Source organism: Cyanistes caeruleus, chromosome Z, assembly GCF_971803275.1.
Source record: "Cyanistes caeruleus chromosome Z, bCyaCae1.hap1.1, whole genome shotgun sequence".
NCBI lineage: Eukaryota > Metazoa > Chordata > Aves > Passeriformes > Paridae > Cyanistes > Cyanistes caeruleus.
The window spans coordinates 5,618,530-5,642,167 of NC_141732.1; the positions used below are offsets into that span (position 1 = coordinate 5,618,530).

At 47.5% G+C, this 23,638-nt stretch overlaps 1 protein-coding gene across 2 annotated transcripts; it reads left to right on the top strand.

Annotated features, from left to right (window-relative positions):
• The first annotated feature begins 8,537 nt into the window (after positions 1-8,537).
• LOC111944987 (serine/threonine-protein kinase PAK 3-like) lies at positions 8,538-23,156 on the top strand. Of its 2 annotated transcripts, XM_086867719.1 has the most exons (15): positions 8,538-8,808; positions 9,709-9,746; positions 10,187-10,309; positions 13,239-13,373; positions 13,651-13,995; positions 14,442-14,609; positions 14,932-15,148; positions 17,170-17,233; positions 17,923-17,971; positions 18,701-18,813; positions 19,415-19,532; positions 20,219-20,318; positions 20,790-20,986; positions 22,329-22,466; positions 22,887-23,156. In XM_086867719.1, exons 1-15 carry the CDS (start codon positions 8,730-8,732, stop codon positions 22,977-22,979), a joined length of 1,977 nt encoding a protein of 658 aa, XP_086723845.1. In that variant the 5' UTR covers positions 8,538-8,729; the 3' UTR covers positions 22,980-23,156. The 2 variants fall into 2 exon arrangements, with proteins under 2 accessions (XP_086723845.1, XP_086723846.1); XM_086867720.1 differs by lacking the exon at positions 10,187-10,309 and having other exon boundaries at positions 8,568-8,808.
• Positions 23,157-23,638: the final 482 nt, after the last annotated feature.

Genomic DNA, 23,638 nt, shown 5'->3' on the forward strand with positions numbered 1-23,638 from the left:
ACCCTGTGTCCGTGCCCCGGGTGTCTGTCAATGTCCATTGAAACAGATGCCTGGAAGGGGGGCTCTGACTGCCCTGCGATGTTCTGGGGCTGGGGCTGGGCTGGTAGAGGCTGCAGAACGCTCTGAGAGGCACGGCCTCATCTCTGGCCACCATCTTGTGTGTGGCTGCCTCAGCCCCAGCCGCCATCTTGTGCATTGTGGCAGCTCTGAGGGCTGTGTGAGGGACGCTCTTCCCCAGCGCTGTTTTGTGTCCTTTCCCAGGATGGCATTTGGAAATGCTGCTTCTGTCCTGGGTTACCCTGTTTCGGCCTTGTCAATACAAAACTCGCTCTCTTACTCATATTATGATTAGAAGAATCTAAGAAGAAAATGAAAAGCATACTGGGATTATGATGCACAAAAAGGAGTGAATTAAACAGTACTCCATAGTGCAGGGACTATAGAGCAAGGATTTGTTTATTCAACACCATGAGTGAGGTGAACAGCTCTGCCACTTGTCCATTCAAAAAGCACAGTACAAACTTTTACACATTTTTAACTTATTGGGCACATTCTACTTTCCTGACCTTCATATTTTCTAATTCCTTGATTATGGAAGCCCTTGTAGCAGGGCTCTGCACAAGGTGGTCGTCAGCCTCCTGGTGGTCGTTGCGGATGAAGGCCAGAAGTGTTCCTCAGGCTTGAACTTTTTTATCTCTGTTTCTGCACGTGCTCTATAAGATTGTCTGCTCAAATAGCCAGTGGTTAGCTTTATGCAGTTGCCTTGTGCTAAATTTACTGATTTCTGAGAAGTGCTTGATTCCCATACCCTGTTACAAAGTAACTACTTTCCTCAGAGCTACAGCTTTTTCCCTTAGCTCAAGCATTATCTCTTTGCCTCAGTATCCAAAAGAAGAAAGGGAGGAGGGGGAAAAGTTGGTAGGGTGATAGGGCAACATTATCTTGTTGCCCAGGGATCAATTCCTAGATCAACTAAGCAGTATTCTCGTCCATCTAGTAAGTGTGGGGGTACCACAGGGACAATGCCATTGCATGGATTTGGAGTGTTGGGGTGTTGGCACCAAAGTCCTGCTCTTGAGGGAAGTGCAGGGACACAGGGGCTGTCAGAGGACAATGAGACATGGGGGACATGAGGCCATAATGTGCCGAGCAAGATCCTGCCCAGGATGGCAGCAAAGGCATTTCCTCCCCATGGCTTGGCACTGCAGGAAATCCCAAAAGGGGCTGAGGAGTCCCATGGGTAACCAGGAGGGATGACCGACATCACTGTGGCTGCCAGCATTCCCCAATCACTGGCCATTCCATGGACACTGGGGACTCTGAGGATGCGTGGATATGCTGGTTTTACATTTATTATTACTCAGTGAGGAGGGAAGAAGCCACCCAGGAAAATGATTTTTCTGAGAGAAGCTGCTAAGAGCTTCCTCTGTGCCTAGTAAAAAACCAATAGCTGTCTAGTTCTGAGAAGTGACAACTTATTAAATAATTTTAGAAGCTGGCTCTGCCTCAGTGCATTCTACATTTTAAAAGACAGGCAAGCCCAAGAGGGCTGTCTCTTGTTTCCAGCCTTGAAAGGTAACTGGGCTCTGGCTGGGCCTACCCCGCTCCACCGCAGCCTGCGAGGCCTGGAGGGGCCGGGCCAGGCCCCAACAGAAGCCAGGTGGGGGACGGGAGGCTGCAGGGCCCTGGCCAGAGCTAAGCCAATTCACAGCTACTAACATCTTACTAACACCAGGCCCTGGCCTCAGCCCTGGCCCTGTCTGCTCGTGCCAAGCCAGAGTCCGCTGGGCCCTGGGAGTAGCTGCTGGCCAAGCCAGGCCCCCTCCAGCGCGACACCCCACATGCGGCTGCCATCAGTGGGAAGGGGGAGCCATCAGTCTGCAGCTGAAATGAAAAACAGCAGGGGCCAAAGACCAGCCACACAGCAAGAACAGCCATGACCATTGTGATCAGGTCCCTGAGATCTTAGCACAACCACAACACGGCCTCAAATCCATCACCGTAACTATTTCAACCACTACCCAGCAAAAATCATCATAACCATCTGCAGGCCTGGGTGAGATATTAACTCACTGCAAAGAGAAGACCTAGAGACCTTAATCCTCTCTCAAGAGAGAGAAAACTATAAAGATATGTAAAAGATAACATAAAAGTTAATAAAAAAAGATCAAGTCCTAAATCAAAGGAGCATGAGGAGATGCCCTAATATGCCATTGCCATCTGCTGCAAGTACTTCCACCAAGGCTCCCTTCTAGAAATGTCCCTGCAGCACATCAGCATCAGCACTAGGTTTGGTTGCATCAGTGGGGCAGATCAAGCCTTACCCCACGCAAACAATCTCCATTCTCAGGCAACATTTTGCTGTGGGTTATCGTTCCAGCTCTTTTGGCTGTGTAGATGGCCTTAATAACAGGAAACAATCATCTCAGAACTGGTGCTATTTTTTCCAGCAATGAAGGAAAGAAACTCAAACCAAACAAAGTTTCTGAAATAGTGGTTTTGAGAGAAGAAGTACACCCCCATTCTTCTCACAGGGAAACTTGCCTGCAACCTGGAGAGGATGGTTTAAAGGCACAGAGTCCCTGCTGCTTCTTGTGCCGTGCTGCTGAAACACTTAGTGACCATATTTGTTCATAAGCCAAGCCACTTTCTCCATATCACCAAGCTGGAGCCTGGTGATGGGGAGAGCCTGCCAAAACCTCCAGTTTGTTTCCTGCCACTTTCTGGGATGGGCCCAATGTTTATGCATTGACTTGAGTATCCAACGAGCAGAGGCTTAGCAAAGGGATGCCACTTCTCTTTCTTCAGATTTCACCAGGAATGTTTTCCTATTTCCACATAAGGGAACCTGAAATTTTCAGACTGCAGAGAGACAAAGCTGCAGGTGACTCCTGTGTGCCCAAACAGGCATTTTTATCTCAATACATTTGGGGAGCCATCTTAATGTATCTCTGTTGAATAGGGGATCCCAAATGTTTGTTTCCTTCCCTGAAAAGTACCTGGGGCATTTCCTTTCTTTTCTTCCAAATACCATTGTTTTCAACAACAGGACAAAAAGCTTGATGAGTTTTGTTTTATGGCAGCTGTGCTTCCGGGACCAACAAGCACTGCTGAGCTGCCTTTTATGTAATAATCCTTGGAAAGAGTAGAGTTAGTTAGAATAGCAAAATCCCTCTTCCAAGAAGCCTGTCAGGCTGGTGTGAATCCTCAGAGAAGAAAACATGTATTTTCATGTCTTTATTTTCCCACTAACTAGATCAGTCCATGAAATCAGCTGCCAAAGCCAGACCTGCAGGATGTTGGAAAAGCTGGGGCTGCTTTGGGGCTTGTGTTTTTTGATGATACAGGGAAGTCATCTCTGCCTCTCTGCCAGGGCAAAATCTGCCACTGCAGAGTGGAGCTGAAACAATGGGCTCTGGGAGAGCAGTTGCAGATGGGAAAGAAGCAGGTGGAGCCTTGTGTTTCTGTTTGCTCCAGGTTCAACTCCTGATAGCCAAAGGAGGGACCCCACAGCTGCGGCAGCCCAAACTCCTCTCAGCTTTGCTGCGTGACTTCCTGAGCTGCTGCCTGCAGACAGACGAGGCACAGCGCTGGTCTGCTGAGGAGCTCCTGCAGGTAAAATGCCAAGGGGCTGCAGGTGAAACAGTGGCTGAGGGATGGTGGCTCCTTCTCCACTGAATTCCAAGGCATCAGATGTGCCCCCCTCCTCCTCCCTTCCAATCTTGGTGCTGTTCAACTGAGAATGGTGAGGAATTCTAGACTGGGCAGGGCTGGCAGGGACCTGTAAAGCTCATGTGGTCCAAGTGCCCTGCAGGGAGCAGGGACATCTTTAAAGGGAACAGGATACTCAGACCTGAGCTATTTCCAGGGGTGGGGCACCTACCAGCTCTTGGGCCAACCTATGCCACTGCTGCCCCATGCTCCTTAGACCTACTCAATGCCCTTTTCATTTAAAAAATATTCCTCTGCCTTTGAAGCTCTTAGCTTGGAAAATCATGCTTTCTTCTTGTTTTCTTTTCCTTTCTGCTACATCAATTTGTAACATCGGACAATCCTGGGTGCAGCCTGGTGCCACTCATCGTATCAGTGAAGCAGTGGAAGGAGAGAACAGTAATGTTTTAATCAATATAGAACTGTTTTCTCCATGGCTAGCTTAGAGTAATATTGTAGAGTAGGAATGTAGAGTAAGATTAGAAAGTCGGATTGTAGAGTAGTAATGTAGAGTTGGATTTTAGAGTAGGATTATAAATCCATAAATTTTCTGAAGCCTCATCTCTTTTGGATGATTCCCTTCCTCCTGACCCTGTGAGAAATCTCAACATTTCCTTCTGAATTGCCAGTTATTTCTTAGAGGTGGAAAGTGACATTGATGGCTACTTTGGTATGGTTTGTAAGTGGGGAAGGCTCTTCTTCAGTCATCCTCTCCGAAGGTCACACTAATTCAAGAGGCATCCTGATCACATAGTATCTTTCATCAATCTGCTGCTGCTCTCTGTAAACAATTTGGAATTTGAAAAACACTGGCTCGAGCGGTGCTTGCAGCATGTCCTGACAGCACTATTCTGACACCACTGCAAGATGGAGGAGCTAATCCTCGGGGACTCCAGCCCCATGAGTTTGGCAAACTGATGTTACTGAATTTACACCTTTTGGACCATTACATTATGTGCATATGTCAGTGGATACTTGCTCAGCATTTGTGTGGGCTTCTGCCCATTCATCTGCCTCAGCTGCTGCGGCTCAACAACTTTGGAGAAGAACTCCAAATTTTGCTGTGATGGGATTCCCCAAGAAGATCAAAACTGATAATGGTCCCATGTATTGAGCCACTTCTAGTGCTAATTTTTTACAACATTGGGGTATTCAACTTCTCCATGGAGTCCCATATAGCTCGTCTGGCCAAGCAATTGTTGAATGCTTTCATCACATTCTTAAAAGTCACTTTACTGCTTTGGAAAAACAGGGGAAAATAGAGGGTTCCCCCCATGAAATATTGGCAAAACCATTATTTGTTATAAATTGGTTGAGTGTAGGTGGACGACAAGACCATCCTCCTGCAGTAGTACACATGCACACAAACCAACCTGATTTTACCTTAAAAAATATTCAAGTTAAATATTTTCCTCCTCTGACTGGGTTATGGGAGGGCCCAATGCAGTTATTAACTTGGGGAAAAGCTTATGCTTGTATTTCCACAGGGAAAGATTCAGCTACATGGATTCCTGCAAAATGGCTTAAACCATGCTTACAGAAGAATAATGACATCAGCTCTTTGTCTTGAAGCATGGAAGAGACATCAGCATGGAATGAACTTGGCATTGACACCATTGCTGAGTGCCCTGCACCCTGACAATAAGGATGCAGTTGGTTTTTTGCCAGATCTTACTGCATTTTATGTGGCTCTTTGAAAACAATCAGTTGACAAGAGACAATTAGAGACTCTTGAAGGTGTTTGTGGAGAACAAGGGCTTGACTATTGACCCTGGCTATTGGTGTGTTGTTCTTGGTGTAAACAAGAGAGTTGGAGAGTCACTCTGGCACGTGAAAGAGAGGAGGTGTATAAGTGTCAGCCGTGTATCACACGGGTTATTACCTACTCTAGAGCACGATGGTTGACTGACTTTGGTGGTCCATCATTAGATCAGTTGTCTGGAGGGAATGCTCCAAGGGGTGCAGTCAGAGTACTGCATGAACAACAGTTTCTAAACTCGTTCAAACAGATTAAAGATTTTGGACAGAGAGTATTAGCAGACATTAGCTTTGAGCTTCTTAAACGCTTTGCATTTTTACGTATTAGGCAAGGCAATAAGGTAGTGAACACCAAGTGTGGAATGGGTGTTGGAGTTGCCCAAAGTTGGCAAGTTTGTAGTCCTGAATGGGACATGGCAGAAAGACGATGCCCATCACCCATGGCGATGTTACTGTTGATTTTGGGGGGTTTTTCATTGTATGGTGAGGGGTGTTTCTGGACAAAGCACAAAGAAATGTTTGGGTAACCTGGGCTAATGTGTCTGGTATGCAGGATTTTTGTCTCAGTTTACAGCAGGCCAATGACCCTTTTTGAACTTGCTTAATTGGCATTCCCCTTCAGGAGAACAAAACAGATTTTTCTGGTTGGGGGGACCCGAAAATTGTAAATTTAAGAAGTGGCAGAAGTGATGACTGTCTCAGTCCAAAGGGACAGTATACTTGGCTGTCTGTGTGCAATGCAGCCTGGCAGAAAAGAGTAATTGCAAATTTGAACTGATCATATCCTATTCCATTTCAAGAACTGGATTTGTTAGCCAGTGTTTTCCCAACCTTAGATGTCAATGTTACTGTTCTGCCTAGTTGCAACAGTATGGTCCCACCATGGCAAGCAGTTAATGGTACAGGAGTAGTTTGGTTTGGAGATCCTAGGATTAGTTGGTTACAAAAGCAAGGAGAAAAAACATTGTTTGAAGGTTATCCAAATGTTACAGGACAATCTCCATGGAACAGATTAAAAAGAGGGGGTCTGACAGGAAACGCTTCAGGAGAGTGGGAACTCCCACCAGGATTCTTTTTGATTTGTGGGAATCGAGCATGGCCTGGTATTCCAAGATGACCTGTTGGTGGACCATGCTCTCTTGGTCCACTAAAATTATTTGCTCCCCACATGAGGAATTTATTGAATGCCATTCAAAGTCATTATCAAAGATCACATCGATCCATTTGGAATTTTGATGAGACTTGTAATGCCAATGTGCAATTACCATCATTGGTGACTGTCATTGCAACATCTTTCCATTTACCAGAGGGACTGGCTGCCAGGAATGTGAAAAATAAAGCTCGTCTTGCCTGTTGGGTTGACAAACAGTTGCATTTGACTAAGAAAGTGTTGAGTGAGTTGCTGACTGATGTTGATAGTATTCGGCATGACACCCATGCAGAATTGCGCAGCTATAGATTTTTTGTTATTAGCACATGGACATGGATGTGAGGATTTTGAAGGAATGTGTTGTTTTAACTTATCTGAGCACTCCCAAAATATTCATAAACTAATGGCAGGACTACATGAAAACATGAAGCATATCAGAGAATGACATGATCCTTTTCCTTGCTAGTTTGGGTTTAAGGGGTTGGTGGCAGGCCTTGGTCAAGAGGGCAATAATGTTACTGATTGTATTTCTAAGCTTTCTGCTGCTTCTTCCTTGTTTCTTACAATGCATTCAACAAATGTTGCAGCATTTAGTTCCTCCAATTTTAAAGAAAAGAAGGGGAGATGTAGGACCCTGGGCTGCATTAGAACAAATTTCACCTCAAAGAGAAAGAGTTAAGAACGTGGGCAAGGTTATCAGACAGGGAAGGAACAGTCATGGTCAGCAAAAGAACACAAAGGAAGAGCCAAACAAGATAGGAGATAGAGAAGTTGAACGCACAAATTTTGGTCCCATATACACAAACGTAATTATCCAATACAAATGCTTACAAGGATGTGTGCAGCCAGTTCTACAGGGGATACTTGTATGAATAGATCTGTATACAGTATAAAAGTAACCAAGCTTAGAGAATAAACAAATGATCTGATCCTCCTATTGGTGCTGTGTTATTCCTCTTCCTACATGAAGAAATGAAGACCCTGGCACTGAACCTATGACAATGACTAGCAGAGAGCCTCAGGATACCCCTACTCTCATGTCAATAAATTCTGAGTTGTGATTTAAATCTGTCAGAAAATGAAAATGGTAAAAATGAAATATTTTCCAGCTGTTTCTCTCTGGTTTATGTTTTTTGAAGGCCAAAGCTCTGTACTGCAGGTGGCCCAAGTGTATGCAGAGTAATGCAGCTCCCAAAAAAACCCCTTGTTTTTCCCAGAAGTCATTATCACTTGTTCCCAGGTGTGTCCAGATCTGGCAGGAGAAAGAGCCCACAGCACAGTGGGCACCGTGCTCTGCCCACTCAGAGCTCTCTGGCACTGAGCAGCAGCAGCAGCAGCAGCAGCAGCAGCAGCAGCAGCGCCAGCACTTTTCAACCTGCTCCTGCCTTGGCTTCACCTGGGGGACAGAAGCCTCTGGAAATCAGCACTGCCACTCATGTTCCCAGCTTGGAGCAGCTGCTGCTGCTGCTGCTGGGTAGATCCTGCCAGTTCAACTGCTTCCAAATGGGAATAAAGGCAGAGATATATGTAGACAGGAGCCCTGGGCAAGTCCAATAAATATGCAAATATGTGGAGAGATTTGTTAAGAATTATTTCAGCTGTTATGGCAACAGTGTTTTCTTTCCTGGTTCTGTGCAATGCTTTGGGCCATTCTCTTGGTCTGGTTGCCTTGTCTTTGGTCCCATGTGAGTGCTCAGCTGGGGAACAGGCTGTAGGTGCTTGGGCCACTCTTGCTTTTACTCTTGGATCCCTTGAACAACGGGGTTTGTTTCACCATGAGAGTCTGTGTAGCTTTGTGACAGAGGAGAACTTCCCAGGCTATTTGGTGTTTGCTGTAGGGGAGGTTGGGTTGCTTTGCATAAATTTGCATAAATTCCAATGCAGAACACTTGCTTTGTGATGTCAGGGCATGGTTGCCACATTGTCGTGGTGACATCAGAAGGTTGCCTTGGGGCACAGAAGGCCTCAGTGTCAGAGCAGCTCTTGGGCTTGCTCAGTGCAGGAGCATCCTCCTGCTTGAGGCGTTTGTCAGTGGGCAGCTGCACACTGACAGGAGCCTTGTGTATCTTGTGTTGGAGCAGTGTCTGCAAACTGGCACAGCAGTGCTCCAATGATGGAGCCACTCGCTGCTGCAGTTTGCACCGTTTACGGCTTTATTTATTCCGGCTATTACCTGACAAACCTGGCATGTAAGTAGAGGTTTTCCCTGGGTGTAACCTAACCTGGCTTTTGTAGGTCTTCCTGTTTTTCTTAGTGCCTGGGTTGATTTTGAAACAGAAGGACCATTAGGATGCCACTGCTTTGCTAAAGCTCCTGTCAACAAGTTTAGCAAAAACGGGATGCCTGTAGCCAGGGGTCTGCACGCAGCATTTGCAAGGGTTCCATTCCCTGCACAGGAGAGTCTGTGGCAGCAGAGTCTGTCCTTTCCTCAGTTTGCTGGCTCAAGCAGGATAGCTTTGAAAATGCAGAGACCTTCTCAGAAGGCCTTCTTAAGACTTTGTGGTTCTCCCCATAATTGAGGGAAAGCTTCTTTTGTTCTCAGTTTTGTCATGAAAGGATTTGACTAAGTTCACCCTTTTCTGAGTGCTAGAATAGCAATAGCCTTTGCAATGAAGTGCAAACTCCAAAGCAGCGAGTGTGTGCTCCTGAACGCTGGAGCTGCTGTTGCTGTGCTGCACAATAGAACTGCCACAGCTCAGGGGGATTTGGGGGAAGATTTTCTGGGCCAATGTTTTCAGCAAGTTAATGAGAATTATTGCATGCAACTTATCTTTTAAAAAAGTACCTGAAAGGAAAAAGAGCAAAAGCTACTTTATCTGTAGGACAAGAATCGAGCATTGAGTGTTAAAGAACACTTTGCATGTTCTTGATCAAGTTTGTGTTCACTTACTGGCAAAAGAGGCCAAAGTGTAGGCACAAGCAAGAATATTGCCCAGTTCCTTGTTGGATGTGTGAAAGAATTGTGTCCCCTGAGGGAGGCTGTCAGAGGAAAATACCCTCTTGGTATTTGGGTTCACTTATTCTATGGGATTCAGCAGCCCAGGCAGTTTTCTCACCCCATTGCGTTCATTTTCCCTTGCTCACTGCAGGTCACCTGAGGCGTGTGTTCAGAGGTGCCGATCCTGAGGTGAGTGAGAAAGGAACCTTTGATATTCCTGCTGTTAGAGAATTGTGGAGAAAGCTGGGAGCTTGGCCTGTGGCAGCAGTGTAGGTGGCCAGCTGAGTAGGCTGAAAGGAAATCCATTTCCATGTCTGCAGCAGTGATAGCAAAGGCATTGCTGCCTATTTCCTCATTTTCCACTTCAGTGCTTTAAAAGAACCAGAAGACCAGTTTTGCAGAAAGAACACTGCTTCTTGACAGTAGCCAGGGTGGGAGATCTAATTCAGACAATTTGCAGTCCAGTTGAATTAAGCCATTTTCATTTAGTCGGAGTGACTTAGAATCCCATTGCTATCAAAGTGGATGATTTGTCCTTAGTCGAGCTGGTTGTAGAAATAGAGCAGAATAGAAGTAAGGTTATAAATGATAGGTAGCTGCCTGTCCCTAACACTACTATCTGTGCACAGAGCCCAGAACCAACAGCAGACTCTTCTCTGGCTCCCTCTGCTCCTGGAGAAGAGGCCAAAGAGGAGCAAAATGACCACGAGCCCCCAGCAGTGGTCACACCCCAGCCTGAACATTCAGAGACTGTAAGTGCCACTTCTGGCTGGTGTTGTCTTCAGTGCAAGGCACAGCTGCAAGTTCCTCAGCAGCCGGCACTTGCTGTTGGTAGCTGAGGCTGCTGAGTGCTGGAGTCCTGCCAGCATCTAGCAAGTCACCCCAGGCAATGACAGCTGAAAAATGACTTTTGATCTGTCATGTTTAGGCCCCCAATTGCTGGGATTCTGAGAGGGGCCAGCCTGAAGCATGAAGGCTCCCTGTGCCCAGAGGAGGGAGCATTTCAAAGACACTCTGCTCAGCCATGTCACATTCTGGAGAGGACACTGTGGTCTGGAGAGTCCTGTGCCCTACAGACTGGCCAAGTAGCTGCAGGCACAAAAGATGTGGATCTGACCACACAAGCACTTTGGGGTGGTTTGTCCCCATGAGCTTCTTGAGTGTGCTTACCTGGGAGTATTTCAGAGACACACTGGGGATGTGGAATTTCTGACTGAAATCAGGGATTTTGGTGCCTTTGTTGCCAGGTTGTTGTTTTGCCTTTTCAGGCAGAGCAGTCAGTAGCAGAGCTGACAGGTGCTCTGAGCCCACGTCTCTTCTGGCTTTTGATAAGCTGCAAAGAGATGATTTTGTTGTCCATGAATCCATGTGGGGCCGCTCTTCTCTTGTGTGGCAAAAGACACAAACTGCACAGTTCTGAATCCTTCTTCTGAGGCAAAACCAGAGACTCCATATGTCTGTTGAGACTTTTCTTTCTGAAGTCTGCAGCTTTGAAAACTCCCCAGGAGCCTGGAGGCTGGGATAAAGCCGCAAGTCCTTGAGTGCTGTCTTGTGTTGCTAAGAACAGGAAAGACATCTCCAAATTTTGGATGGTGTCTTTAAATCAAATGTGCAACTTGGTGCCTGAGCAGCTGCCTGGGACAAAGCACCCAGGGGTGTCGCTCAACAGCAGCTGAACGTGAGCCAGCTTGGGCCCAGGTGGCCAAGAAGGCCTGGGGCATGCTGGCCATGTGTCAGCAAGAGTGGGGCAGCAGGAGCAGGGCACTGAGCGTCCCCCTGTGCTGGGCAGCGCCGTGGTGCTTCAAGTCTGCTTCAAGCAGACTTCCATCAATCCCTACATGACAGTGCTCACCACTTGGGCCACTTTCCTGCCAAACATCCCCTCCCTGCAGCCAAGAAGATTAGACCCTGGAGTGGGTGACAATTTCATTCTTTGCTTTGTTTATTTGTCTTTTGGTTTGATAGCAGGAAGAACACTGTGTAATTTCTCCTTCTGCAGCCATTAAAGGTGCTTTGGCTCAACCCTTCCTGCCCACTTGCAGCACTGGAAGAGACTCTGTTAGAATTTGAATTTGGAAGATGGCAGTTCTGGAAAATGCAGTATTTTTGCAGGAGAACACATAGTTTGGGGTGGGGATGTTGGGGCAGAAGGAGCTGTTCTGGTGCTAGGCCAGACAGCAGGGCTTGCACATCACTTTCAGGTGAACAGTGCCCATGCCTTTTGGCAGCCCATGGTTGATCAATAGGTGTTGTGTTTGGGAATTGAGCAGGAAATCAATGGCCTTGCATTCCAGCTGGTGCTGAGAGATCAGAGAGGCTGGGAGGGGCTGGGCTTCATTTCTGATTGCAGCCACTTCAGCACCATCAGTGTGGGTGAGTCCAAGAGAAGAACTTGTCTGAGCACAGATGCACAAAGACTGCACTTCCCAGAGCAGTGCTCTGGGTCTGACAGCAAAGCACCGACACAATCCAGATTCCCCAAGAGTGTGATTTATTGAAGCAACAGGAGAGCAAGTTCAGCACTGCTGCTGATGGGGGCACTGCTTACCAAATGTTGATGTGTGTAGGGATAGAAAATATAGCAAGAGAGTTTATCTAGTGAGATCTAGCTGTCTGTCTATCTATCTATCTATCTATCTATCTATCTATCTATCTATCTATCTATCTACCTATCTATCTATTTCGATTTGATAAATATCAGATATTCCATTTGAATTTTCCCATCTCTGCTGCAAAGCAGTTGGTGGTATAAAGGTCACCTAAAGTCATCCCTTTGAGGAGAGGAGGAGAGACAGGTTCCATTGACTGTTCTGGAGCAGGCAGTGATGATTCCCCCTGCAGAGATGTTTTTTTTTTTTTTTTTTCCCCTCACAGCTCTTTTCCTTTTCCACTCTCTTCTGCTGTGAAATCTTCTTTTTATGCAACAAATTGCTGCATGTCCTAAGGGAGTGGAACAATCTCAAGCTCTAGGTGGAGTTTGGAGACTTTGGTCATACATGCATTACATGACACATGGTTTCCTTCATTGGCATCCCTCGGGGTGTGTCAATTCATTTGTTGATGGGGCCTTTGGAGGATCTCTGTTAGTGCTGCTCAGAATTCTCAGCTGACAAAAGAGGGAGGATAAACACCTTGGTCCTCTTCCATACACTCAGGTGGCCATAGGGGCTCTCTGACCTCCATCAGAGGATCAAATTGCACACATCCTTATCTCCTGAACGAGCAGGATTTCTAACAAGAGTGTAGATGTCAGAAAGGCAGGAATGGTGGTGCAGGCCTGAAGAGAACATGAAGTCCACAAGTGTCTCTCACAAGGGATGAAATCACACAGGAAGCCACCTGCAGAGCCAGGGTGGAGCTGTGGGACAGGGCTGAGTGTGAGTGACTACGGAAAGACAAAGAGGACAGAGCAGAAGGGGAGGGAGGCCCTCAGCAGACCCTTGAGAAATGGCACACGTTACCTGTCAGCTGCCCAAGAGTCTGTTGGGGATTCAGACCCAGCTGGACCCTGATTGTACTGCCAGTGTCACTTTGGAATCTGTGTCTCCCCATGGGCAGAGAACAAGCCAGGAGAGCAGCAGCACAGTGCTTTGGGAACGTGTGAGCCCATCAGTGTTTGAGTCTTGGGCCACAAATGTTGTGTGGGGAGTAGAAGGCCATGTTCTCTTGCTTTCTGTGCAGGTTGTTCTGGAGAAAGAGCAGGAGCAGATTGATTTGTCAGAGATGCCATGCCAGACTGAGGGAGAGCTGTTGCCAGCCCGAGAGCAGGAAGAGCAGCTTGGGCAGCAGGTGGAAGAGGCACTGGAGAATGGCCAGGTAAGCCTGACTCAGCAGGTGACAGAGTGCAGGGCAGGAAGAGGGGCATAAAACACAGCTCTTGGGACTGAGGAGGCCAGGAGTCCTAGAAGCACTGAAAGCACAGAGCCTTGTAATCTGCAGAGATCAGCTCTGGGACAGGAGGGTTACAGTGGAAGCAGAGGTGGTTAAGTAGGCAGAAAGAAGCGACTGAATGAGTGTGATTTTGAGGCTGAAAGAGGGAAAAGCTGAGCCTGATGGCAGCTCCCAGTCACTTGTTCTCCATTTGTGTGTACAGAACATCAAGGCAGAGCCACAGGCAGAGTTGCCTGAAGCTCAGAGTGCCATTGTGGCAGTGAAGGGAAGGCACCAGGAAGACATGAGGAGCACCGAAGAGGAGATGAGGCTCCATCAGCAGAGAGGAGATCAGCAGAATCAGGTGAGTGAAAGAGTAGAAGTCACTCCACTCATCAAGCTGTCTCTCTCGTGTTTTTTAGAGGACATCAAGGAAAATCTCCAGGCAGAGCTGCAGGAAACAGAGGCTAGGATCGACGCAAAGGAGAAGAGGCTGGAGGAAGAACTGAAAATTGTCATAGAGAAAATTAATCACCTGATTCAGAAGAAGGATTCTCTAGTAAAACAAGTGAGTGAAACAGCGATAGCCACTGCAGTCACTGCAGTCTGGTGGTTTCAGCCCCTCTTGCCTTTCCTCTGCAGAGCAGCAGGGAGCTGGGGTGATGCCTCTCAGTGCCATCCTGCTGTAGTGTCTATCCCAGCTGCTTTGAAGGAAACTTGCTGGTGTGCTGAATCCCAGCTACTGCTCTGGACAGTGGCACATGTCGCTTTCCCCTTTTGCCAGCACTCATCTGAGTGCATTCCTGCTGGCCTCTTCCTGCTCTCCTTGTTTCTTCAGGTGTTTTTGCAAGTGAACACAGTCACCCAGATAGACGTTGAACACAAGCCACAAGCTGTCTGTATCCCTTGGGGAATCTGCTCCTCTCCTGCTCGTTCCCTTTCCTCACAGTCAATGAGCCTTGGCAGAAAGGGACAAGCTGTAGTCTCTGACTGCTTTGTTCTGTTTGACTTGAGGTTGGAGTGTTGACACCTCACCTGGCAGCCCGCAAAGGCTTCCAGCAAATGACTGGTGATGAAGAGCCCCAAGGTTGGCGTGAGGCACAGCAACTGTCCCAAGCAGAGATGCTGAAGGTTGAGCATGTCTCAAAGATGGTGGAGGAAAAGTGGACTCAGTGGGAAGAGGTAGAACATTTGGACAAAGAGCTACAATTGTGTCTGAAGCCCTTGGAGGGGGAAAGGAATCCTTGGGAGGGAATGGAATGGTCATTGTTGCAGTCATCCTTCAGAAAATCCATGAAAATGGAATACGAAGGTGTCTATGAACTCAATCAAAACCAACTTCTGGTTTTGATCATTTGGTTTCAGAAGCAGGCATCCAAAATAATCCAGTTTATGAGCTTGGCATATGGCTAAGAGCAACTTCTTACGGGCTTGTGTTTGTAAAGATAACTTAGGGCAATCTCTGCCGGTCATCTTTCTGACACCAACTCATTTCTACTCTCAGATCTACACAGGCTCTTCTATTGAATCTGCTGCATCATCATCATCATCATCATCTGCAGCAGCAGAAGCAGCAGTAGCAGCAGCAGCAGCAGCAGCAGCAGCATCATCTAAAGGAGCCTTGGTTCCCCAACCAGAGAAGTGGAGCCCGGGCTGTTCATCCATCTCCAGCACTGACACAGATGCTGCTCAGCTACAGGACGACTTCCTGGAGCTTCTGAGTATGGCTTGTGTATTTCTTGTCTGAGGGACAGTGAATTGTGTGCACGTGCCAACATAGCTGTACCAAATATTCCGCCTCAATTTGGTGTCACAGAGACATTTAGGGCTCCCCACAGGAACTGCTGTGCTTCAAGGCAGTGAGAGACCACTCTGGGTGTTCCTGTTGCCTCTGAGGGAATCTTGGACTGGCTCGGGTCTGCCTGGGCTTCGTTTTCTCCTAAAGGCAGAAGCAGAGATTGTTCTTGCATCAGCAGAAGGCTGTAACCTAGCAAATTATCTATTCAAGTGCTGCATGCTAGTGGCCAAACTGAAGAGAACATTTGATTCCTAAATTCAACTTAGACTCCAGGCTTCCCTACACTTGTCAGAACCAAAATGCTTCAGAGAAATTGAATGCTTTTGGGGTTTTGTGGTTTTGTTGCAGTTCTGATTTTAATTTGGGGTTTTTCTGGCTTATTTTGTGGGTTTTTTTGCTAGAGATTTTCTCCATCCTGAAGGAGCTGTTCTGCCCCATGTGTCTTACTGGTGTCATTTTTATGAACATTCTTATTACCACTATTACATCTACTACATTATTTGATGAGAATGCTGTATTTTTGTCAGTGAGGACTCCTTTGAAAGAACATCAGGTGACAGCAGAAACAGAGAGCAAGAGCAGTTTTCACTGGGCCCACAAGGAAAAAACAGATACTTGTATAACAATCTGAAATTAATATCCTACTTTTATTCTTATAAAGATATCTCCAAGAGACACACAGACATGGTGTGATCAGAAAAAACTTCACCGCAGGCGTTTCTCAGGAGGGAGCCTCCAGCCCCTCCACTGTGTATTCCTCAGATCCATGGCACTTTTTCATATCTGATTCAAATCATTCCCATGACTCTTAGAATGCTACCCATTGGCCCAACCCCTGCTCAGATCAGTCTCTAGGAAAACACATCAAGCCCTCTGTGATTCTGCAGCACAACCCATTTAATCTGCTTCTTGCCCATAAGAGCTGCCAGTGTTGTGCCCTCCCATAAAGACCTGTTGGGGCTGAGAAAAGATCCCATTTCATTCTGTGTGTACCTTCACCTGTTGAGACAAAAAAGGGCATTGATCCACACCTCGGTGTGTCTGATGCCAAAGCCAATCCCGTTGTGTCCTGAATGGGGGCAGCAGCTTGTCAGGGGCTCAGGCTGGCTGTGGCTTGTGGCCATGGCTTGTCAGTGCTCATGCTTGGCCTTTGGCAGCCTTGCTGTGTGCCCTGGCCCTGAGGGCTGCTGTGACTGCAGGGGCTGGAGCCTTCCTTAGCTGGGAGAGTGGCGCTGCCGCCCGGCCGGCCGCTGCAGAGCCGAGCTGGCCCGAGGCAGCAGCCCCTCGTCTGGGCCGGCTTCTGCATGGCATGGCCTGGACTCCCGAGAGGGACAGCATCTCCTCTGGGCAGCTGTGCGTGTCACAGCGGCACCTGAGCAGCACTGCTGTCCTCGCTGCCCTTGCCCGCTGTGCCCACTTGGGAAGGTGGGGGGAACGTGTGCGGTGCTGAGAGGCTGAGTCCAATGGCAGCCACTGATCCGCGCTGTCAGGGTGAAGGGAAGCACTGGGGTTCTTCCCATGCGCCACGGGCAAGGGCGTCTTGGAGCTCAGCCTGCTCATACAGGGTGAGGGTCCTGATGCTGAAAGCCCCCTTGGAATGGGTTACAGCATCAGCTGCTCTGCTTTACAGATGGAAAGGCATTCATTCTTTTGGCAAACAGCTGCAAGTTGGAGAAGATGCCCTCCTCTCCTGGGAATGCATCTCCCTGGGCTTTATTTCCTAACAAGAGAAGTCTTCAAAGGACTGGACAAAACCAGTCTCTCTGCTGGCCATTTGGACTGCAGAACTGCCTGGCTTATTGCTCTTGCTCTTGTTGTTGTTATGGTTGCTGCCCAGCTGACCACAAAGGGTTCAGAGCCCCAGACAGTGGGGCTGCCTTTCGTATCTCCTGGAAGGTGATATTTCTGCATGAAAATGAGAATCTTGCATTTTGTTTCCCTCAGGGAGAATGGTGAACATGGAAAATCCCATACGAAAATACATTGAACTGGAAAATCTCGGCAGCGGGTGAGTCCACAGATACTTCTACACAGCCTTGGGCCAGGTGTTTCGCTGGTGGAATATCCATCAAGTGGGAAGTCAGACAAGCTGCAAACATGTTCAGACACCAGGGTTAGTCTGCCCCATCTCTTAGTACTGGCCAGAATTTGTAAGTGTGCTCAGAAGGCATTGCCAAAGACATCTCCATGCTGCCAACCAAGGTCTTGCCTGCAGCAAGGAGCAGAACCTGGTAGATCTCCTTGTCTCTCAAGTGTGGGACAGCTCTGTGGTAATTTCCTTAGCATTTGTGTATGTCTCAAGATCATAGAATTTTGCCACACAAATGACAGGAGAAGAACCCTGCTTACCTGAAAGAGCAACCTGCCCCTTTATGATAGCTGTCAGATAACAATCCTCAGGGACATTTCTGTCCAAGAGTTTCCTAAAGGAAATTCTCCGTGCTCAAGGTTAGACCTGCCCAGTTTGGAAACTGATAGCCGAGATGAAGGAATAAGCTGTCTTTTTGAGCTGAGGCAGGAAAGCCCAGCACTTCAGAAACAGGCCCAGTGCCCATGCACTGGAGGGGAAAATGTATCATCTGCCTTCTGGCAGACCCGCAGCTTTTAGGTATTTACAGCAGAGATCTCCTGTCTGGAGTGGCTTTCACTGCAAGATCTAAATGGCTTCTCCTTTCTTTGCTGCTGTTTTCTTTCTAGGGCTTTTGGAGAGGTTTCTAGAGCACTTGACATTGCCACAGGAGGAGAGGTAAATGTCAACAGCCCCTGCAGACTCTGCTGTTCTCAAGGCCTTTCCCTACGGGTGACATCTGTGCCTGGAGCTTTGGGTAGAGCTGTGCAGCAAAGACACAGGAAGCACAGACTGGTGCCAGCCTGCAAATTGCACTTGGGACAGTCTTTGTCCTTCTCAGCTGCCAGTAGGAAGGCAAGGAGGGCAGCGGTTCCTTGCAGAGAAGGACGTGCCCACTTGCTCTCATTTGCTAAAACCAAGGTTTAGCATCTCACTGCTCTTTGGGGCTAGAGCTTCAGAGTCCTGAATCCTCATTTCTGGCTACCAGCAAATACATCTGAATGTTACTGGTAGCTCATTAGCCACTTGGGAGCTGTACGTAGGGAGAGATCTGCAAGGTGTCCCTAAAAGCCCAAAGGCCTGCCTGTATCCACAGAGTACCAAGGCACAGATTACTTCTCTGGAAGTGCAGGCAGAGCAGCAGAGGGTGTGGTCAGAGCTTTGTGGGTGAGAGTTGATACACCTTTGCTACCAAGTGGACAAGGCAATGTGTCAGTGGTCAGGTGTCATGTAACTGTCCCCAAGGGAGCAGAGCAATGGGCTGTTGGATTGTCACTTCCTAATTACTCCAATGTCTAATCACAAGGTGCTTTTGCACAGCTTGGCTGTGCCATTCCAGAATCACTCACTCCATGTGAGAAGCTCCATGCCAACTTCCAAAGTTACACATTTTCAATATCATTTTAGGTGGCCATAAAGAAAATCAATCTTCAAGGACTGAGGAGGAAGCAATTAACTGTTAATGAAATCATGATCATGAAGAGTTATAGGAGTCCCAGTGTTGTGAATTATTTAGACAGGTGAGTGATCATGGTCTTATCCCATCAATATTTGTTTCCATAATACAAGCATGAGAGGTTAAGAACCTGCTTTGGGCACTGGCAGAAAATAGAGCTCTTAATTATTGGTTAATTATTATCTCTCTACTTATCTCCAATGGGTGGGAAGAGACTGTAGTTTGCCTGCATTCATCTACCATGGTAAAGACAGTTTGAAAATTGTTCAAAAACCTGCATCAGCCCTATCTTAATAATTCAATACCCTGTAAGTTCATTGCGTCTGCATTTTCTCAGGATTGAGTTTTTCAAGTTTCTTTAATGCTGATGATCCATCCTAGAGAGGATTTCCCTTGGATTGTTGCCCCTCTTTCCCATTACTGTGCATGCCAGGAAGACTAGGAGCTTATTTCCAGAAATACCATGCGTGGCAGCTTTTTTATCTGGGCTGTTACATACATGCCTTTCTCCTTGAGACAGCACAGACTGCAAACACTGCACAGTCCAGAGGCAATTTTCGTTTTAGTCTGTCCTTGTCTCAAAGGGACCCAGAAACAAGAATTGAGCAAAAAAACAAGTAGCCATGCATGTTCATCTGCATGGCCTTGTTTCCTTCTTCTTTCAGCTACCTTGTGCATGAGGAACTCTGGCTGGTGATGGAGTACATGGACGGAGGCACTCTGACTGATGTCATCAGCAAGACGTACATGTCTGAAGGAGAGATTGCAGCTGTCAGTCGTGAGGTCAGGGATCCCACCTGTGCTTCCAAGTGCTTGAGCAAGATTGTCTGGGAAACTGGGGCTCAGAATGGGAGTGATTTCATGTGCCAAGCTTGGTTTCTGTCTTGCTGGTATGCTATGGGCAAGCAAGAGCCTTTCAAGTGAACTGCCTGCCAGTGTCCCTGCACTCACTCTACTCACTTCTTGTACTCTTATGTCCTTCTGTTGTATTCTAGTTCTGTTGTTTCTATTTGGATTTTCTGTTCTCCACCCTGCCTATCTAAACTTTTGCCTGTCTGCACTGCATTCCTTACCTCTAAAGCAAAGGTGCTGGTGGCAGGATTTGAAACAAACAGCAAAGAAAAAAAGAGGGACTAATTTCTTTTAGGTCTCAGCTGAAAAGGATAGTAGTGCAGCCCAAATGCTGTTTGCTTCTGAGCACACCCACTGCAGCTGCAGTCACTCTGCCTGGTTTGCAGGGGACAGTCTACAACAGCAGTTGCTGCTGCTGTTGCAAAAGCTGCCATGCCTTTCCTGACAAAGGTCCTGCTCTGCTCCTGTTGCAGCAGCAGGCTCTTCCTCTCAGTGGCACTGTGTTCTGCCATTACTCCCCATTCCCCTGCAAAGGGAATTTTTACAGCTGTTTCCTTGCTTGTGTGATGAAATCACATCACTCATTTTTGCCCCCCTGTTTCTGTTTTCTCTCTCAGTGCCTGCAAGGACTGGATTTTCTTCACTCCAACCATGTGATCCATCGAGATGTGAAGAGCTGCAACATCCTTCTCAGAACGGATGGCTCTGTCAAGCTGGGTCAGTGTATTCTTGGTGAGGTTCAGCCTCCCAGGGATGTGGGGTGTGGGGCTGCTTTCAGTGACTGCCAGCTCCCCAAAAATGGTGCTGCTGGCAGTGCAGTGGCCCCTGCTGTGAGCTGAAGGCACAGTTGTGATGTGCACAGAGGTATGACAAGGTACCACAAGCACTCAAGAGTGGTATTGCTGTGTGTGTGTGTGTGTGTGTTTGTGTGTGTCCCTTCGAGAGTGAGGGAGCTACAATCTAAACCTTCAGGGCAACAAAAAATGCTGCTGGAGGAAGTGTGAAAACTGTGGGGATGTTTTAAGTAGCCAGTGCCATATTTCCTTGGATAAACCCCATGGAAACAGAGCAGGGACTGCTGTCCAGGAAATGCAACAGCACATTCTCCAACTTCTACTGGGCAATTCTTTAGGTTGGTTTCCTAATTGACAGGATCCAAATAAAACTAGTATTTTGCTTTCTCCTCAGCTGATTTTGGCCTTTCTGCTCAGCTCACCCCTGAGCAAAGTCATCGTCGCTCGGTGGCTGGGACTCCTTGGTGGATGGCACCTGAAGTGGTGCTGTGTCTACCATATGGCCCCAAAGTGGACATATGGTCTTTTGGAATTGTGGGAATTGAAATGGTGGAACGACAAGTCCCTCATGACAGTAGAAGTTCTCTCTCGGTAAGGTGCAAATACTCTCTGATCCTGCTCTCTTTCTCACCTGTCCCATGTTCTCTGTGCCATTGGACAAAATGCCATTACCATCTGCTGCAAGTACTTCCACCATGGCCCCCTTCTAGAAATGTCCCTGCAGCACATCAGCATCTGCTGCAGGTTTGGTTGCATCATTGGGGCAATTCAAGCCTTACCCCACGCAAACAATCTCCATTCTCAGGCAACGTTTTGCTGTGGGTTATCGTTCCAGCTCTTCTGGCTGTGTAGATGGCCCTAATAACAGGAAACAAGCACCTCAGAACTGGTGTTATTTTTTCCAGCAATGAAGGAAAGAAACTCAAACCAAACAAAGTTTCTAAAATAGTGGTTTTGAGAGAAGAAGTACATCCCCCATTCTTCTCACGGGGAAACTTGCCTGCAACCTGGAGAGGATGGTTTAAAGGCACAGAGTCCCTGCTGCTTCTTGTGCCGTGCTGCTGAAACACTTAGTGACCATATTTGTTCATAAGCCAAGCCACTTTCTCCATATCACCAAGCTGGAGCCTGGTGATGGGGAGAGCCTGCCAAAACCTCCAGTTTGTTTCCTGCCACTTTCTGGGATGGGCCCAGCGTTTATGCATTGACTTGAGTATCCAACGAGCAGAGGCTTAGCAAAGGGATGACGCTTCTCTTTCTTCAGATTTCACCAGGAATGTTTTCCTATTTCCACATAAGGGAACCTGAAATTTTCAGACTGCAGAGAGACAAAGCTGCAGGCGGCTCCTGTGTGCCCAAAAAGGCATTTTTATCTCAATACATTTGTGGAGGCATCTTAATGTATCTGTGTTGAATAGGGGATCCCAAATGTTTGTTTCCTTCCCTGAAGAGCACCTGGGGCATTTCCTTTCTTTTCTTCCAAATACCATTGTTTTCAACAACAGGACAAAAAGCTTGATGAGTTTTGTTTTATGGCAGCTGTGCTTGAGGGACCGACAAGCACTGCAGAGATGCCCTTCATGTAATGATACTTGGAAAGAGTAGAGTTAGTTAGAATAGCAAAATCCCTCTTCCAAGAAGCCTGTCAAGCTGGTGTGAATCCTCAGAGAAGAAAACATGCATTTTCATGTCTTTATTTTCCCACTAACTAGATCAGTCCATGAAATCAGCTGCCAAAGCCAGACCTGCAGGATGTTGGAAAAGCTGGGGCTGCTTTGGGGCTTGTGTTTTTTGATGATACAGGGAAGTCATCTCTGCCTCTCTGCCAGGGCAAAATCTGCCACTGCAGAGTGGAGCTGAAACAATGGGCTCTGGGAGAGCAGTTGCAGATGGGAAAGAAGCAGGTGGAGCCTTGTGTTTCTGTTTGCTCCAGGTTCAACTCCTGATAGCCAAAGGAGGGACCCCACAGCTGCGGCAGCCCAAACTCCTCTCAGCTTTGCTGCGTGACTTCCTGAGCTGCTGCCTGCAGACAGACGAGGCACAGCGCTGGTCTGCTGAGGAGCTCCTGCAGGTAAAATGCCAAGGGGCTGCAGGTGAAACAGTGGCTGAGGGATGGTGGCTCCTTCTCCTCTGAATTCCAAGGCATCAGATGTGCCCCCCTCCTCCTCCCTTCCAATCTTGGTGCTGTTCAACTGAGAATGGTAAGGAATCCTAGACTGGGCAGGGCTGGCAGGGACCTGTAAAGCTCATGTGGTCCGAGTGCCCTGCAGGGAGCAGGGACATCCTTAAAGAGAACAGGATACTCAGACCTGAGCTATTTCCAGGGGTGGGGCACCTACCAGCTCTTGGGCCAACCTATGCCACTGCTGCCCCATGCTCCTTAAACCTACTCTGACTCAATGCCCTTGTCATTTAAAAAATATTCTCCTGCCTTTGAAGCTCTTAGCTTGGAAAATCATACTTTCTTCTTGTTTTCTTTTCCTTTCTGCAGCATCAATTTGTAACATCGGCCAAGCCTGGCTCCAGCCTGGTGCCACTCATCCTTTCAGTGAAGCAGTGGAAGGAGAGAAGGATAATGTTCTAATCCATTTAGAACAGTTTTCGCGATGGCCATCTTAGAATAGAATTGTAGAGTAGGAATTTAGAGAAGGATTGTAGAGTAGGAGTGTAGAGTAGGATTGTAGAGTAGGAATGTAGACAAGGATTGTAGAGCAGGATTATAGAGTAGGATTTTAAATCAATAAAGATTATGACACCTCAACTCCTTTGGATGATTCCCTCCCTTCTGACCCTTTGAGAAAGCTCAATGTTTCCTTCTGAACTGCCAGTTTTTCCTTAGAGGTGAAAAGTGACATTGATGGCTTCTTTGGTATGGTTTGTAAGTGGGGAAAGCTCTTCTTCATGCATCTGCTCCAGATCACACTGCCTTTGGAATATGGCCCAGTGGCCAAGTTTTGCCCAGCTGTGGCATTTCCAGTTGAGGCAGAAACAGCAATGGCATTTGCAGGAAAAACCAAAGGAGGAGTGGTGCAACGCAAACATTCCGTGCAGCTGCAGGCTGTGCAGATGTGACTTGAGAGTATTTGGGTTCCTGACACTTAGATTTGTGTCTCAAATGCAATCTCTTTGGCTGGAGGAGAGTCTTGCTCAAGTGAGAAAGCAGAAAGATCAGTGAGGGTGCTCTGCAAGGTCTCCTCTGGTACAGAGCTGTCAGCGACTGGGAGGTGAGAGCGGGCCCGACCT